Consider the following 13,846-nt stretch of genomic DNA (forward strand, 5'->3'; position numbering starts at 1 on the left):
CCTCCTCCTCCACAGCCCGGGCCCCGCCACCTGCGCCAGCTCCCCCGCCGCCCGCCTAGGCCGCGCCCCCGGTCCCTACTCACTCTCCCCGCGGCTCCGACCGCACCAGGCCACCAGCACCACGGCCACGGCCAGCGCCGTCACCGCCGCCACCGTTCTCGGTCCCATGCCCGCGTCCTCTGGTAAAACCGCCGACGGTTCAAGGCGCGTCCCCGGTTCAGGGGGGCGAATCAGAGGCCGCGGGGCGGGCGCGGGGGCCGGGCCCGGTTTCGCATCGTCGGTAAGAGACCCGGCTGAGGTTCCCGCGGGGTCTCCTTTATACAGCCCGGCCCCTCCCTGCCCCTTCGGTGTCGGCCCCGGCTCCGGCGGCCCCTTCCAGCGCAGGCCGGGGCTGCCTGCCTGCCTCTCTGGCCAGTAAACAAGGGGCTGCCCCCGTCAGCTGGGAGCGGAGCGGGGCGGCGGCAAGAGGCGGCGCGGAGCCGGGCAGGGGACGGGACGGGCCGCGCCGGGGGGGAGGAGCGGTAGCGGCGGCATCCACCTGCCGGGGACGGCCCCGCTGGAGGCGGCTCCGGGCCCGGGGAGGGCAGCGCCCGGCGGTGGTGGTGGTGGTGAGGGGAGGCCGGAGGGGCCGCCCGCCCCGCCGGGAAAGCGGCCGGGGTGGTTTCTTGGGAGGTTTGGGCTGGTGTAAAAGCGGTTGAGGGCGGAGATGCGGGGGGGGAGGAAGCTGCCCGAGGGAGCGGTTTTGGCGTCGGTAGCTTTGAGCGAGTAAGAGGGCGAAGGTGAGCTGCTCCCGGGGGTGGCTGTCCCCGATGGGCGAAAGCCCAGCGTGAGAGCCGGGCTTCTTCCCGACCTGTGACCGCTCCACTCCTCCTCGCGGTAAAGCACTTTTGGCAGAAAGAGGAATTGCCCCAGAGACTCCCTTTACGGGTCTTTCTTACTAAACGCTACCGTTTTCATTTCAGTATCAGAAAGCCCAGTCCATATGGCCGTTTCAAAGTCCCGGCTGTCATTTTCCGGAGGGATTCAGCATTTGATGCCACCTTCTCCTTTTTTAATCATCTCTGCCTTGGAGTCGCATTAAGCCACAGTAGCACGGCTCCTGGCAACTTCCAGCAATCGTATCTGGCACTTGCTTTCACCCATTTCTGCAAGATACCGAGTTATAAACTGCTGGAATAAAGCTTTTTTAATTAAAAAATACTTGGTAAATAGACACTCTTCTTTCATGTCTTTCCACCACCATCTTCAGCTTACAACAGACCTCGCTTTTGTATTACATTTCTTGCTCAATGGGCCGCTAGACCAGCCAGTGGTTACCAGCAGGGCACTTAGCATTGGCTCCTTTTTCTAGACACTGAATTGCATTAAGAGAGTTTGCACTATTTTAAATGCTTTGTGTTTCTCTTCCATTTAAAGAATTGCTGCAGTTGTCACAGGGATATTACATACTTGTGAACGGGAGGAGGACTGGTCTATGAAATCACATCTATTTTGGTGTGGTTCACTCTTTGACGTTCCTTGGGGTTTCCCAGTTGGATGGGGTAAGGTTGAAGGCCTGATTGGACTAAATCACTTGAGTGCAAGTAGTATTAGCTGTGACGATACCTGTGTAACAGTCTACACTTAGCATTTGCAAACTATTTAAATGCTTAGATGAAAGGCCCTGCTTAAACGAGGATGCTTTCTCTGTCATCATTATATATAGCACAAGAAGATGTGTGTCTGCACAGCTCATTAGCTGTTGATTCAGCCTGTTGGTGCGTCAGAACTGCCGTCAGGGGAACAAATTTCCCCCATTTTTCTGTTCTTGCTGCCATTTTCTCAAACGTACACTACTACATAGAACTCACAAGTGCAGAAGAGACTCAGAACCTAACTCGTGTCAGAATACTTCAGGAAGTAAAGGCAGTTAAGGAAAGGAAATAAACAACAAAACTATGTGTTCTCTGCTTGCAAATTAACCTGCTTTATGACTATAGACTTTGCATAACAGAGCCAAACATCATCTAGACAGCTTGGGCTATGTGGAATTTATAATGTGACTGTAATAGCAACCTACTTTTGCTTACTCGCTTATGTTCTCATTGCCTTTCATGTAATAATGATATCAGCTTACAGATTGGCACAGGAGGATTAAAGGCTACAGATTTATTATCTTTCCCTAAAATACTATTTTTAGTTTCTAATTACTGATTAAGAACATCAGGGTGCAATCTTTCCAGCATCTTTCCCATACGCTCACTGCTACATATTCATCAGGCTACAGTATACTAGGTTTGCCATCAGATAAACTAACAGTAGCAATGTGGGCACTAAGAAACTAAGCCAGTGCCTGCTTACTGTTTTTTTTTGTTTGGTTGGTTTTTTCCTAATAGCTGCACTGCAGGCTCTTCTCTAATTTCTGATTCAAGAAACTACTAAAAATCACTAGTTTGATATACTGAGGACTCCTTTCTTTGACAACATCCACATTTTTTTCTCCCCTCCACAGGTGTTTTATGGTTTAGTTGAAATAACTTATAACTAAATGGTGGTAAATGTCTGCTATGAACTGTGACACTTACAAACTACTGAGGTTCATTTCTGAACCCTCCTAAGAAAATAAATAGAGAGAGACTTGAAATAGAGTTGTCTACCTATTTGACCCCACAGATATTATTTTTTTTTTTTTGGTCCGTTCCTTACTTAAATAAGTCTCCTAAGTATCAACTGCCAGGGAAAGGAAGGAAAATGGGTATGGAACTTTGAAATAATATTCTGTTTTCTGACGTTTATAATTTTTTCTCTTTGATGCAGAAAATTATCTATAATTACATACCTGAACAGCGTACATTTGCTGAAGGATATTCTTCATGGGACAAAATTATTGAAAATGTACAAAAAGTATCAGCCAGGTTATTATTTGTGTCTAGAGAATCCTAAATGCATTTGGAAGGCAGGGATCTTTTCCTTTTGAAACTATTTAGAAAATTAGCATGACAAAATTTTTATTGTACTTTCAGAGCCGGAACCCAAATGGTGATCCCCCACTGTGGTGTTTTCATGAAAATACCCTTCAGCTTTTGTCATCTTCGGCATTTCAGCTGAGGTAACACACAATAGAAGTGCTATATACTATACAGTATGAAAGCAGTACATCACAAGATAATGCAGTAAATTTACAGGCCCCATCAAAAGCCTTGTTCCTTTTGAAATCCCAAAAAAGAGCCATCCCATAGATTCACCTTTGCTCTGCAGTCACTTCACAGCTGTCAAGAATCACAGGACAGACTAAAAGGGTACAAAAGAGCCAGAAAAAGAGCAATGTAAAGCTGTATGTCTAGTGCCTCCTTATAAAAGGTGCACAATGTCTGTAGGGTCAGTGCCCTCCAAACAACGGCATTCACTGTTTAAAAAAATAAAAAATGCAAGCCCTTATTCTTTGCTCATCAATGTAAATATACAGAAACACAAAGGTTAAAATAGTCTAGGGCTATGGGCACGTTGCTATCATGCCCAAAGTTGTTTCAGGTTATGTTCCTTTTACATGGCACACCTGGCATGTCTTCGAGTCCTGAAGAAGGACTTTGACATATACTGTCACCAAAAAAAAAAGTTTTGGGGCCCAAACCTCACACTAGTTTTTTGCATTCTGTGTGCACTGGTCTGCTGTAGCCCACAAGGGCTGAGGAAAAAAAAAATTATAAAAAACCCTTTCTTGAGCTGTGTCCCAAGCTTCCTTTTCTGGGAGACTGGAAACATGGAGTCACACCACTCTGCCCTACAAATGCCTCCACGTGAAACCAACCTAGGTGTACCGACTTCCTAATCAGATCCCAGCTCCTCCAGATCAATGCTGCTAGTGAAGTCCTTGGAAGCCCATCCCTGGCAGCAACATCCCTAGAGGAGGAACCACCTTTGCACGAACGAGTACAGAAGATGACTTTGTCAACTAGCTTGACATTACTCCCTACCTTCTGAAAGGGCTGAAACTGCCAGCTGTATCGTCATTTTCATTTAGCTTTCCCCTGCTCAAGTTAACAAAGCTAAGACAGACTGAGCTGTTTAGGCACCTAGAATACAGTTCTTCAAAGTCTCATCTCCAGGGCCTGCTGTCTGCAGCAGTGCGGGTACCCTAAATGCATCGGTGTTTGCACGCTACCCTTGGAGCAGTCACATCCTTGTATTGACACAACTGCATGTGGAGAGAGAACACAGCTTGGCTTCCCAATCACCCAGATACTGCGCTTGCTGAAAGCTTTGTGTCTTGAAAATGAAATGTATATACACTGGAAGCAAACGCACATGTGGGTGGGTGGCGTTTGGGTTGGTTTTTTTTAGCCATACAAAAGTAAAGTTCCATACTAATTAATCAGTCCAGGAATATTCAAGGAACACAAAGCTTTGCGTCCAAAAGGAGCTTTAGAGCAGTTGACTCACCAAGAAGGTACATCGGTACTAATTCTCTTTTAAGAATGAAACAGCTGAAAACCAGTTCAGTGAGCCAAAGCTACACAGCAAGCCAGAAGGCCGAGCTGAAAGTCAGAATTCTCACTTTCTGCCTCATCCACCGTTCAGTACGGCCTTTTCTTAACAACAGGCTGCAACTGCCTGGGTGAATTGTTACCCCGTTGCTCAGGTCACTCTATTTTTATTGATTTGTCAAACATACTTTCCTGCTCACAAGTTTCTCACCATGCAGTATGCACATTATTCAGCCTCCTGTCCTTTGAAGATGCAGAAGAGTTGCTGTTGAAGCCAACAATAGCTAAGTCTCTGCATCATTGACAGGATGTTGCTGTAAAGGTTACAGAATTGACTTCTCAGTGACTAAACCTAAAGCTGAGAGTACAGGAGAGCTGACCTTGGAAAATTTATCTCATCCTGTTTGGAGTCACACAGAACCATTTGCCAAATCTCTTAATGTAAAATATTTCACGTCATGGATTGACAAAGTTCCTTTCTTACCCTTCCTTCCGTCCACACCAAATCCGATAAGTGACTGCTCTCTTCTCGATGGGAGAAAGCTCAGAGGATGAAGATCCGGTCACTTTACGTGCTAAGGACAGAAGTCCCAGTTTTTTACTGTTGAAACAGGAAACACTGTCAGATCCTTCTGGAGAATTCTATTGTTACATTAGCAAATACAACCTTTGCGCCCAAGGTGAAAATGGCAGAGGGCATCTCTCTGCCACATGCAGTTCAAAGAAACTAGAGATGAAGGATGCAAAGGAAATCACAGCTCTCCATGGCCTACTGCAGCGCTGCCTCGTTTTATCTTTTTTTGTCTGGTTTCTGGTTTTGTTCAGTTTGAATTTTGGATGTCACAGAAGCAGATGCAATATTGGATTTACTGTCCATTCCTTGTCAAAATTTTTTTGTTTTAATTCAGCATCAAACTTTTCAATTTGAAAGAACCTAGATTTTTCTTGATTGCTACAAGAACCACACACGACAGTCAGCGTTCCCAACCTGTGTCTACCATGCAGGACCCAGCTGCGAAACAGCCAGGCAGATCTATATCTGGCCTTCGGTCCCCTCCAGCCTCCTCATCCACCATTCTTTCCTACAGCTTCTCGCAGCCAACCCCACGTCTAGTTTGCACAACCTACTCTGCTGCTGCCAGGCATGCTGTTCTGTATCAGCAGCCACGTGCAAGTTAGCGGCTGCGGCAGCGTCACTCTCTAATACATAGTATGGGCATGCCGTGCTCCAGGCAACCAACTGGCTACACCAGTTCTAATCTACAGCTCACCACCCCTACTCCCCTCCCCCTTTCTTTGTCTCTTTTTTCTTTCTTTACACCAAGGCACAGTTTTTGCTGAGCCAGAGTCAAATTTGGAGGGAGAGCCCTCTGAGCAGCATAGGGGAGCTCAGCAAGCCATAACTGTATTCTCCACACTGCTTTATCTCACGTTTTGCATTCTGGGCAACACAGAACTTCTAGTTCTCGTTTTGATAACCAGTTTGTTCTGTAGCTAGGAGACACGCCCTTTCTTTGTAAATGTTACAAATCAGGCATATCTGATCCATTATTCACTAACTGCTGCTGCTTCCCACTTCCATCTCCTATTAGGAGGTAGTGCTCATGCCAGAAATGTCACAGCAGTGTCATGTGACAGGTGGTATTGATTTAGCTAAGTCGGGTTTTAATGTCACTCTTGTTTAGTGGGAACGCACAGGGAGTGCACAGCAAGCCTCAGCAATGTGGCAGATCAGGACAAGAGCTACCACCCACCCCTGCACTGGGCTATAGGACTCCGGAATGGCATCAGCACTCTGCTGTAGGCCAAGAAATTTAATTATTATTTTCTGCTCCTATCTGCTATATTATCATGGTTAAAATTTTTTTCATGCTTGTGACTATCAATCATAAGACTTTGATTCTGAGGTTTCATGTCAGGTTTACAGCAGAGACAATGAGAATGGAGGTGACTTCCCCGGTATCACATGGTGAACAGTCAGGAGCAGAACCCTGGTCTGTCCCCTTCCATCATTTTCACCCTTTTACAAGATACCCGCTTTTGGCAGAATAGCTGCCAGTCTTGAAAACCTGCTCACAGCCTATAAAGTCTGATACACAGAGGCTTTGCAAAGTAAAGCCCAGGGAACATATGTCCAAAACAAGATGAGATTACCCAGCCACAGGAGCCACTGTTATACAGCGATCTGCTCCTGCCATTCATGCATCCTTACTGACAGCCTATGTACTGTAAACAATCCTTCCAAAACATCAAAGCTAGCTGTGACTGAGGACATCACTTAAACATTAAGCATTACAATACAAGGAGTCTCTGTCACCAAGGATGTTTGCCAGAAAAGCTTAGACTGACCCATAGTTACTGTTGCTGCCAGGCTTGGAAACGGTGCATTCACCGGCCTGACGTGACCCAAGCCTCCAAAAGATTTTTTTTTTTCTTTGCTTGCTTGCTGTCTAAAAGTAGGTAGTCTGCCAAGAAGCCAACCAAGGCCCAGCCCTATGCCTGATAAACATCTCTCCATCTGGATTTCCCAAGCTTTTGGGAAAGTTAAGCAACTCTCACAGAAAGCTATTTCTACATTTGACACTATTCTGTATTGAGAAGCACATCAGAGCCCCATGCTATGAAATGGAGCTGAGGGCTAGAGAGTAGCAGATCGTACAACCACCACCACCCATACATCAGTCAAAAATAAAAACTGTCACTCCATCGATGAAATGTCACAAAGCCTTCAGCAATTGTTTATTCTAAATACTACTGGCACTGATCTTCAAAGTGTTTTTGAATGACTGTAATTACTAAATGAACTCAAGAAAAGCAAAGACTGCAACTGCCAATTGACAAAACAGCCATTGTGTGCAGGGAGATTGCTGGCCACTGAGGCAATTAATCCGTTTGGTTTGCCAGGGCAGAAGGTAACATTCTTCCACCGGGTCAGAGGTAACCAGAAGCTCAGTGCAGCGCTGGAGGCACTATGCTTAACAGCCATGTGAGGTATCACAAAAGGTGTTAGCAGTTACAGGATTCAGTCTCAGCTTCAGCAGTTCATCCTTCAAAATAACAAACACTCATGAAACATTAACAGTCAAAAGTGAAATAGCATGTGTTTCTGAACTGATTTCCTAGTAGGCTTCTTTGAAAAGGGATTGTTGTTGACTTAGAGGGGTGGATGTTTTCTTGGGGGCAAGCTATCACTAGCAGTTCCCTTTCAGGTCTTTCCAATTGAACTTAATTTATAAGTGCCAAAAAGGTATAGGCAACACATGGCTGATAGCACAATTCAGCTTTAAACTTGTCTGCAATGATGCACCAAGTCTTTTGCAAGCTGGAAAAAAAAAATAAATTTTTTTCAAGTAATAAAGGGGAAAATGTTATAGATGATGAAGAATTAGTGTTGTATCATTCCAATATCTCACACACAAAAAGCATGCCAGCACTACATTCAACCTCTGCTCTAAGAGAAGAACTCAGCACTGAAACGCCTGCAGGGCAAGTAGTAAACAATTTGAATTAAAAAATAATTTGGTGACACAGCATTCACTAATGGAGCACAGTGAAATGTCAGACATTACAGTTAAAGAAAAACTTCTGGGAAAAGTACAAATGTCCATAAATGGATTGCTACAATTGTAAATTTCTATAAAGTTCAAGGTAAGTAACAAGTTTGCTCAAAGAGAATGAGCATATCACATAGATGAGTTGCTAGAAGAAAAAGCTGTACTTCATAGTCTGAACGCTCATTTGATAATCCATAAGTAATGGTATACTACATTGCAAACATCCTGTTAAATGACCAAAAACACTTTATGCGAAAAATCTTAACTGTCTTCATTAACACGGCTGTTTTTGTAAAGAACAGAAAACAATTCTGAAACAGAGCCTGCTACTTTGGGATGCATTCAAAGAAGCAGTCGGGTTTTCATAAGAACTCAACTGTTGAGACAAACAGCTCTTCCCCACACCTTCCTCTCACCCAGGGCTGCTGTGGAGATCACCAAACAGACGGGCCTAAAACACCCCATCTAGTGGTTCAAAACAGAAATAGAAATAGCAAAAGAGCACCCGGGGGTCATCCACAGCTCCTCACTTCCTCAACGTGAAACTACACACCTAAACACCAGCATTTTCAGAGTAAGACTCCAGAAACGACAGCACAGATGCAGAATGGTTTGCTTTTAGCTTATCACAAGCACCTAAAAGTGGCTCTTAACATTGTCACAACAAACTTAACTTTACTGCAGGCTCTAAACTTTTCTAGCAGTAGTGTTTAAAAAGCGTTCATTCTAGTTTATTTTATCTCTGCTTCAATGTAGTGACCTCTTAAGAATACGAGTTTGACACGAACACTGTTGACCAGAATGCAAGTTTGACACAAACACTTTTGACCACAATAATTTGTCTCAAAAAGTAAAGGCTGACTTTTTTTTTTTTTTAATTATTATTTCTGTCTTGAAGACACCAGCTTCCTTTGCCCTCATCTTACAGTGAAAAAACGTTTGTACAGGTGAGGTCTACACCAGAGAGTACTGTGTGTACAATTCCATGGTGCCAGGGTCACAGTGTTTTCTGGATGCAACAACATCAACATAACAGACAATGAATAAGTGAGAACATTTGTGCATACAAAAAGGGAAGCGAACATTGCAACAGCAAGCAACTTCAGCCCTTCTATAGTAAGTCTAAACCAAAGACGACTGCGAAGTTCAAAGTCCCAAATACCCATCTGGGAAAAAGGTGAGCCTGAGAATAGTTTTACCTGTCGACACTCTCTGAATCTGAGCCAGGCAAGCAACTCAGTGGCAGCATTCTCTTCCTATGCCCTACAGCTGTGTACGTATGTAACTTTGTAATTAAATATCCTGTGGGCAGCAAGGTGCTAGTTCAGTACAGTAAAGCTGAAAAGACAGGAAAAATGGTAAGACTTCAAGACTGTTCCTTATATTCCTATTGAGTAAACACCTTTTAGGAGTCGTAACATTTGCCAGAGGACTGTGTCTATCCACTAAAGAACTTGCTACCAGCTCAGTGTAAGTTGCCACCTTTATCCCAGTTGTCTCCTCAATAGACAACAATATTCACTAAGTAAAAAAAGTAACTGAGTATCCACGTGTAGAAAGCCTTCCCCATGAAACCCTTCACTGAATCCAGTGATTGCACAAGAGATGGAAGGGTAGCCCTTGGACGGCCTCTTTAAGGACATGACAGGTGGCAAAGTTGATTGCTGACAGTTATCATACCAGCTGAGCTTTCCAACTGCACTTCTGGCAGTTTTGGAGGGGAAAAAAAAGAAAGTCATTTTAGTTTGGGGAAAATCCTGATAAAGAGAATCATGCTGATGAATATAAAACAAACGACAATTAACATTATCCATAATAGCCAGTTGACCGATTTCTTTGCGTGCTGTTCAAGGCGGTCAGATTCATCCTTGAGCTTCTCAAAGTTCTGGTCTGCCATCCTGAGAGAATGCGATAGTGTCTGGGGAGCAAAGAGAATGAATGGTTTCAGACTCAGATTTGAAAGTTCTGACCATTATTTCTTCCAACAGAAAAAAGGTTCAATTGCACTATAAAAGCAGACAGGTATTGCCTCCAAGTCTCCCCACTCTAATCTCACCTGGAATCAAGTTATAGGTATAGTATTTAACATATTAGCACTTTAACCTTCTGGGTTGCAAAATTGAGAAGTTAGCACTTTAAACACACGCTACCTGGTTATCTTGTTTTATCACATTCTGCGCAGCCAGAGTGTTGTTTTTGAGACTGCGAGCCAAACTTAGCATTTCTTCAGCTAACTTCTCCTGCATATCCTGATGATGCTGTAACACAGCATCCAGCTCAACTGCTGACTGCTTCTCATCAGATGTAAGGCCTCTGCAAAAGCGTAACGGGAAAAAAATTAGGATTTTTACTTCCTTGTGGGCTGACCTCCCAGACTCTGCAACTCTAACAAGACAAGAACTCTTAAGTCAGCTGAAGTCATTATATTTCGGTTTCTACCAGCAGGCACTTCACCCAAATGGAAGTACATCTGCAATTTAAAGGTCACTGAGAAAGCAGTTCCCAAAACACTAAGCATCAGAATGAGAAATTTTGACTTACTTCCGCTTCCTTATGTTTAACTCCTCAGAATCTGGAAAAAAAAGAGTTAAATTTGTGTTTTAGCATGTTATAAATTCCCATGCAATCATAGGCTGAAGAAAATCCCTTACAGAAAACTTGTTTCAGATGTCCAAATCCTACTTGGCCCTCTACCCCAGGGAATATGGATTTCAAATGCCTACCTGTTTTCCACAGGGAAAAGACAACATATAACATCAAAAGTATGGTTGAGAGAAGAAAAACCCAGATGAATCATATCCCTGAGGGCATGGTTTAAGCCTGCGTGTCTTGGTGTTCTCTTTCAGGACACGTTAAGATTGGCCTAGCTCCAGCCACTGTAACAGTAGCTATGGAAACAGCAAATTAATTCCTACCAGTTCCCTACATGAATAACATGGCTGTATATTTAAGAGGAATTGAACAACGCCTACTCTAAGTGCCTAAAATAACATGATTTGCTCAGAGCAGAAGAGAACAGGAACAACAATAAAGGTAAACTGTCCTTGCTAATTCTATAATTAAAATGTCTGTTTCTGTATGAATTCTAGAAGAATAGGTTCCAGCAAGTCCCTGCTACCATACTGATAACAACACTTAGGCTTTCATCTGTTAGGGTTTTTAGGTTTGTTTGTTTTTAAAATCTGCTATCTTGAAAAGAAGTGAACCACTAAACTGAAAGTACACTTTGGCCAATCTCTAATACCTGACCTTCCTCCTCCTTTCCCTGTAAGGCTCAGGTTAACTAAAGTTAGAGAAAACAACAGATTAAACTTACCATCGATAGCCAAGGGGTCCTGGGAAGTAGAAAGAGAAACAAAACAGAAGATTACAAAGGGCCAGTGAAAAAAGAGTCCTCCAGGCCTCGCATAATACCTGTGCCCAGTATTTAGACTATCCAAACCAGAAAAAGGTGACTCCCCACCCAGCCTGGGACATGTGTGAGGCACAACCACCAAAGGCAGCTGAATGCAACAAGAGACAATCTATAAAGTAGCAGTAAAGAAGCAGCAGCACCAGAACATACTGTACCAAGCAGCTCACTCCTCATCTTGCCTGTGCAACGAGCCTTTGTCTGCAGATGGACTGTTTTAGTAGCTGGGGTTCTCTCTTTGGTTGTTGTAGGGGTACGTCCTGGGGCCAAGAACTGATTTGCCAGAGCCTTTTCAGTTGATGAAGACTGTGAGTAGCAAGAAGCAATGAAAAGTCATGAATATCACATTCTGCAGCATGAGGCCACCTGGGTGCATAACTGACAAGGATACAGGGAACAGTTCTACAGCTGCTTCCTTGCAGAACAGCAAAGACAGTCTGAACAACAGCACTGACTGCACCCACACTAATTGCGGTATAGCTTATTGGCATTTCATAGCTCTCCAGATGCATGTGGTACCATCCAAAAGAGGTGTTAGGCCTAAAGGACAGTACCTGCCCCCGTATCTCTCATCAAAGAAGCAAGAAGGACATAGGCAAGATGTACTTTGCTTTTGAAAAGCAGGAAAGAAGTTTCAGATTTCATACAAAATACAAAAATCCAATTTATTTATTCATGTTTTTACAAGGACCATGTGATAAGATTTTAACAAGTGTTATTTTGAGACATAAGATAAAGGCAAAGATAGGAACAAGGCGATAAGGTGAATATAAGCTTTTTAAGCTGAACTAGTAGATCTTACCAATTTTTCAGCTTCTAAAAGTCCTTTTAGGAAGTCCACTTTACGAGAGTATTCATTCAGCAGTTCTGGGGCTGGCTTGCTATTAGAATTGAAAAATAATAATGTGAAAACCAGAAGTTATCAGTATTTTCTATTGTTTAGGTGACTTTCTACATAAAATAAAATAAAAAAGCAACACAAGGTTCTTCAAAGACGCATCTTCTAACAGAAGTAGCTTTGGGCTAGAAACATGCTTGCAATCCCTTACAAATCACCTTTTCCAAGGCACTGACAGCTTGGGGCACGGGCACTGCCCAGGGCCAAGGCTGACATAGGGAAACGTGTCTGAGGACACGACAGAGTTGCACGGCTCCTCGCAAGGCTGTGTCGTAGCTGCTTTGGGGAGGCAGTTTCTCCCTCCCCGACAGGTATTTCCACAGAAAAGAGTACGCACTGCTGTGGTGTTTGTGGGCTATGTCTGTCTTACAGGTAAGAGACTAACGACACCACAAAAGACACCCGCCCACACCAGGATTTCAGAGAGGGACTCACCTGGACTGCTTCTTCAGCTCTCGGAGCATGTCTTCAAGAGCGGCCACATACTGAGGAGAAAAAACCCTTTAGGCGACAGCATTAAGGAGAAATATTCTGCCTGGCAGAGGCTGCCGCACGGCTGAGAGCGAGGCTGAAGTTTTAACACTCCATAGCGCTCACTGCCTCAGTTTATTTCGAGGAGCCGAACCGCGCTGCTGCGGGGACAGAGGAACAGGGGGCTCCCGGGCCGCCCGCTTTTCCCGGCCGGTCTCCCCCCGCGGAGAAGGTCTCCCCCCCCAGAAGGCCGGGCCGCGCCTCACCTTCTCCAGCCGCCACTCCTCGGGGTCCCGCCGCTCCGCCGCCAGCGCCTCGCACCGGCTCAAGAGCCGCATCAGGTTCAGCTCCAGCCGCGTCGCGGCCATGGCGGACGGTCGCCTCCGGAAGCTGCCTCAGGGACACTTCCGGGCGGCGGACGCCATCTTGGGGCGGGGCGCGGAGCGCTGAGGGGGCTGGAGAGGGCTCACAGTGCAGTGGTGCGAGTGCTGTTTTTTTTAAAAAAACACCCCAAAACCAGAACAAAACCCCCTCCACACACGTCCAGGGAGGTGGCTGCTGCTCGGGGCCAGGGTGACAGTGCTGTGGTGGCACCGCCACAGCCCCAGAGACAGCGACTGAGAGTGCCCGAGGCTGCGCTCTTCTGGTTCAACATGGAGCAGGGCCAACAGACCAGGGAGTTCAGACCGATTCAGGCGGCCAGCCTGCTGCTTTTCAGAACGTTTTATGTACAATCGCATCTCGCCCTCAGGGGTTTCACTGCGCAGCTGGCAAGTGTGGGGAAGAGGAGGCAGCTCCGCGCAGTGCAAAAGCATCCAGTGCCATGGCTCGGCGCGGGGTTGTACGTTTGCTCCAAGAGCACCAAAATGCTCCGAGGTGACACCCTGTTAGCGCTTTCTTTGTGCGGAGAGCTTTTCCAATGCTTTATGAAGTACTAACAAAGCTATGCAATTCCGATCAAAGGCTTCCTTCGGAAGAAGTTGTTCATCAGACAAGACAGACATTGATAAACTAACACATGTATTTTTAAAAAGTGCAATGTATTAAT

General features: G+C 45.1%; 2 protein-coding genes across 4 annotated transcripts in view; both read right to left on the minus strand.

The window, feature by feature from the left end:
* Positions 1-371, minus strand: part of INSR (insulin receptor) — a 53,560-nt gene extending 53,189 nt beyond the window's left edge. The window contains exon 1 of the mRNA XM_010562180.1: positions 84-371. Within this exon, the coding sequence (XP_010560482.1) occupies positions 84-168 (85 nt within the window). The 5' untranslated portion in view covers positions 169-371. The remainder of the gene's footprint in view (positions 1-83) is intronic.
* Positions 372-4,925: 4,554 nt separating this feature from the next.
* USE1 (unconventional SNARE in the ER 1 homolog (S. cerevisiae)) lies at positions 4,926-13,209 on the minus strand. Of its 3 annotated transcripts, XR_774023.1 has the most exons (9): positions 13,065-13,208; positions 12,763-12,812; positions 12,232-12,310; positions 11,583-11,735; positions 11,334-11,352; positions 10,559-10,589; positions 10,168-10,330; positions 9,217-9,935; positions 4,926-5,064 (listed from the first exon to the last, which is right to left on the minus strand). XR_774023.1 is itself a non-coding variant. In XM_010562183.1 (8 exons), the coding sequence occupies exons 1-8, from the start codon at positions 13,164-13,166 to the stop codon at positions 9,311-9,313; spliced, it is 642 nt and encodes a 213-aa protein (XP_010560485.1). In that variant the 5' UTR covers positions 13,167-13,209; the 3' UTR covers positions 7,112-9,310. The 3 variants fall into 3 exon arrangements, 2 of the variants coding, with proteins under 2 accessions (XP_010560485.1, XP_010560484.1); XM_010562183.1 differs by lacking the exon at positions 4,926-5,064 and having other exon boundaries at positions 7,112-9,355; positions 13,065-13,209; XM_010562182.1 differs by lacking the exon at positions 4,926-5,064 and having other exon boundaries at positions 7,112-9,935.
* Between the last annotated feature and the right edge of the window lie 637 nt (positions 13,210-13,846).

This window comes from Haliaeetus leucocephalus, unplaced genomic scaffold (assembly GCF_000737465.1).
Source record: "Haliaeetus leucocephalus isolate CR32 unplaced genomic scaffold, Haliaeetus_leucocephalus-4.0 Scaffold157, whole genome shotgun sequence".
In the NCBI taxonomy this organism is placed as follows: Eukaryota; Metazoa; Chordata; class Aves; order Accipitriformes; family Accipitridae; genus Haliaeetus; species Haliaeetus leucocephalus.

Excerpts from the sequence above, each read along its gene's own strand:
- USE1 (XM_010562182.1), bottom strand. The coding sequence starts at position 13,166 with ATGGCCGCGACGCGGCTGGAGCTGAACCTGATGCGGCTCTTGAGCCGG. Across the intron at positions 11,736-12,231 it reads TTTTAGAAGCTGAAAAATTG|TCTTCATCAACTGAAAAGGC; the intron begins GTAAGATCTACT and ends TGCTACTCACAG. Across the intron at positions 10,331-10,558 it reads TTAAACATAAGGAAGCGGAA|AGGCCTTACATCTGATGAGA; the intron begins GTAAGTCAAAAT and ends ACGCTTTTGCAG.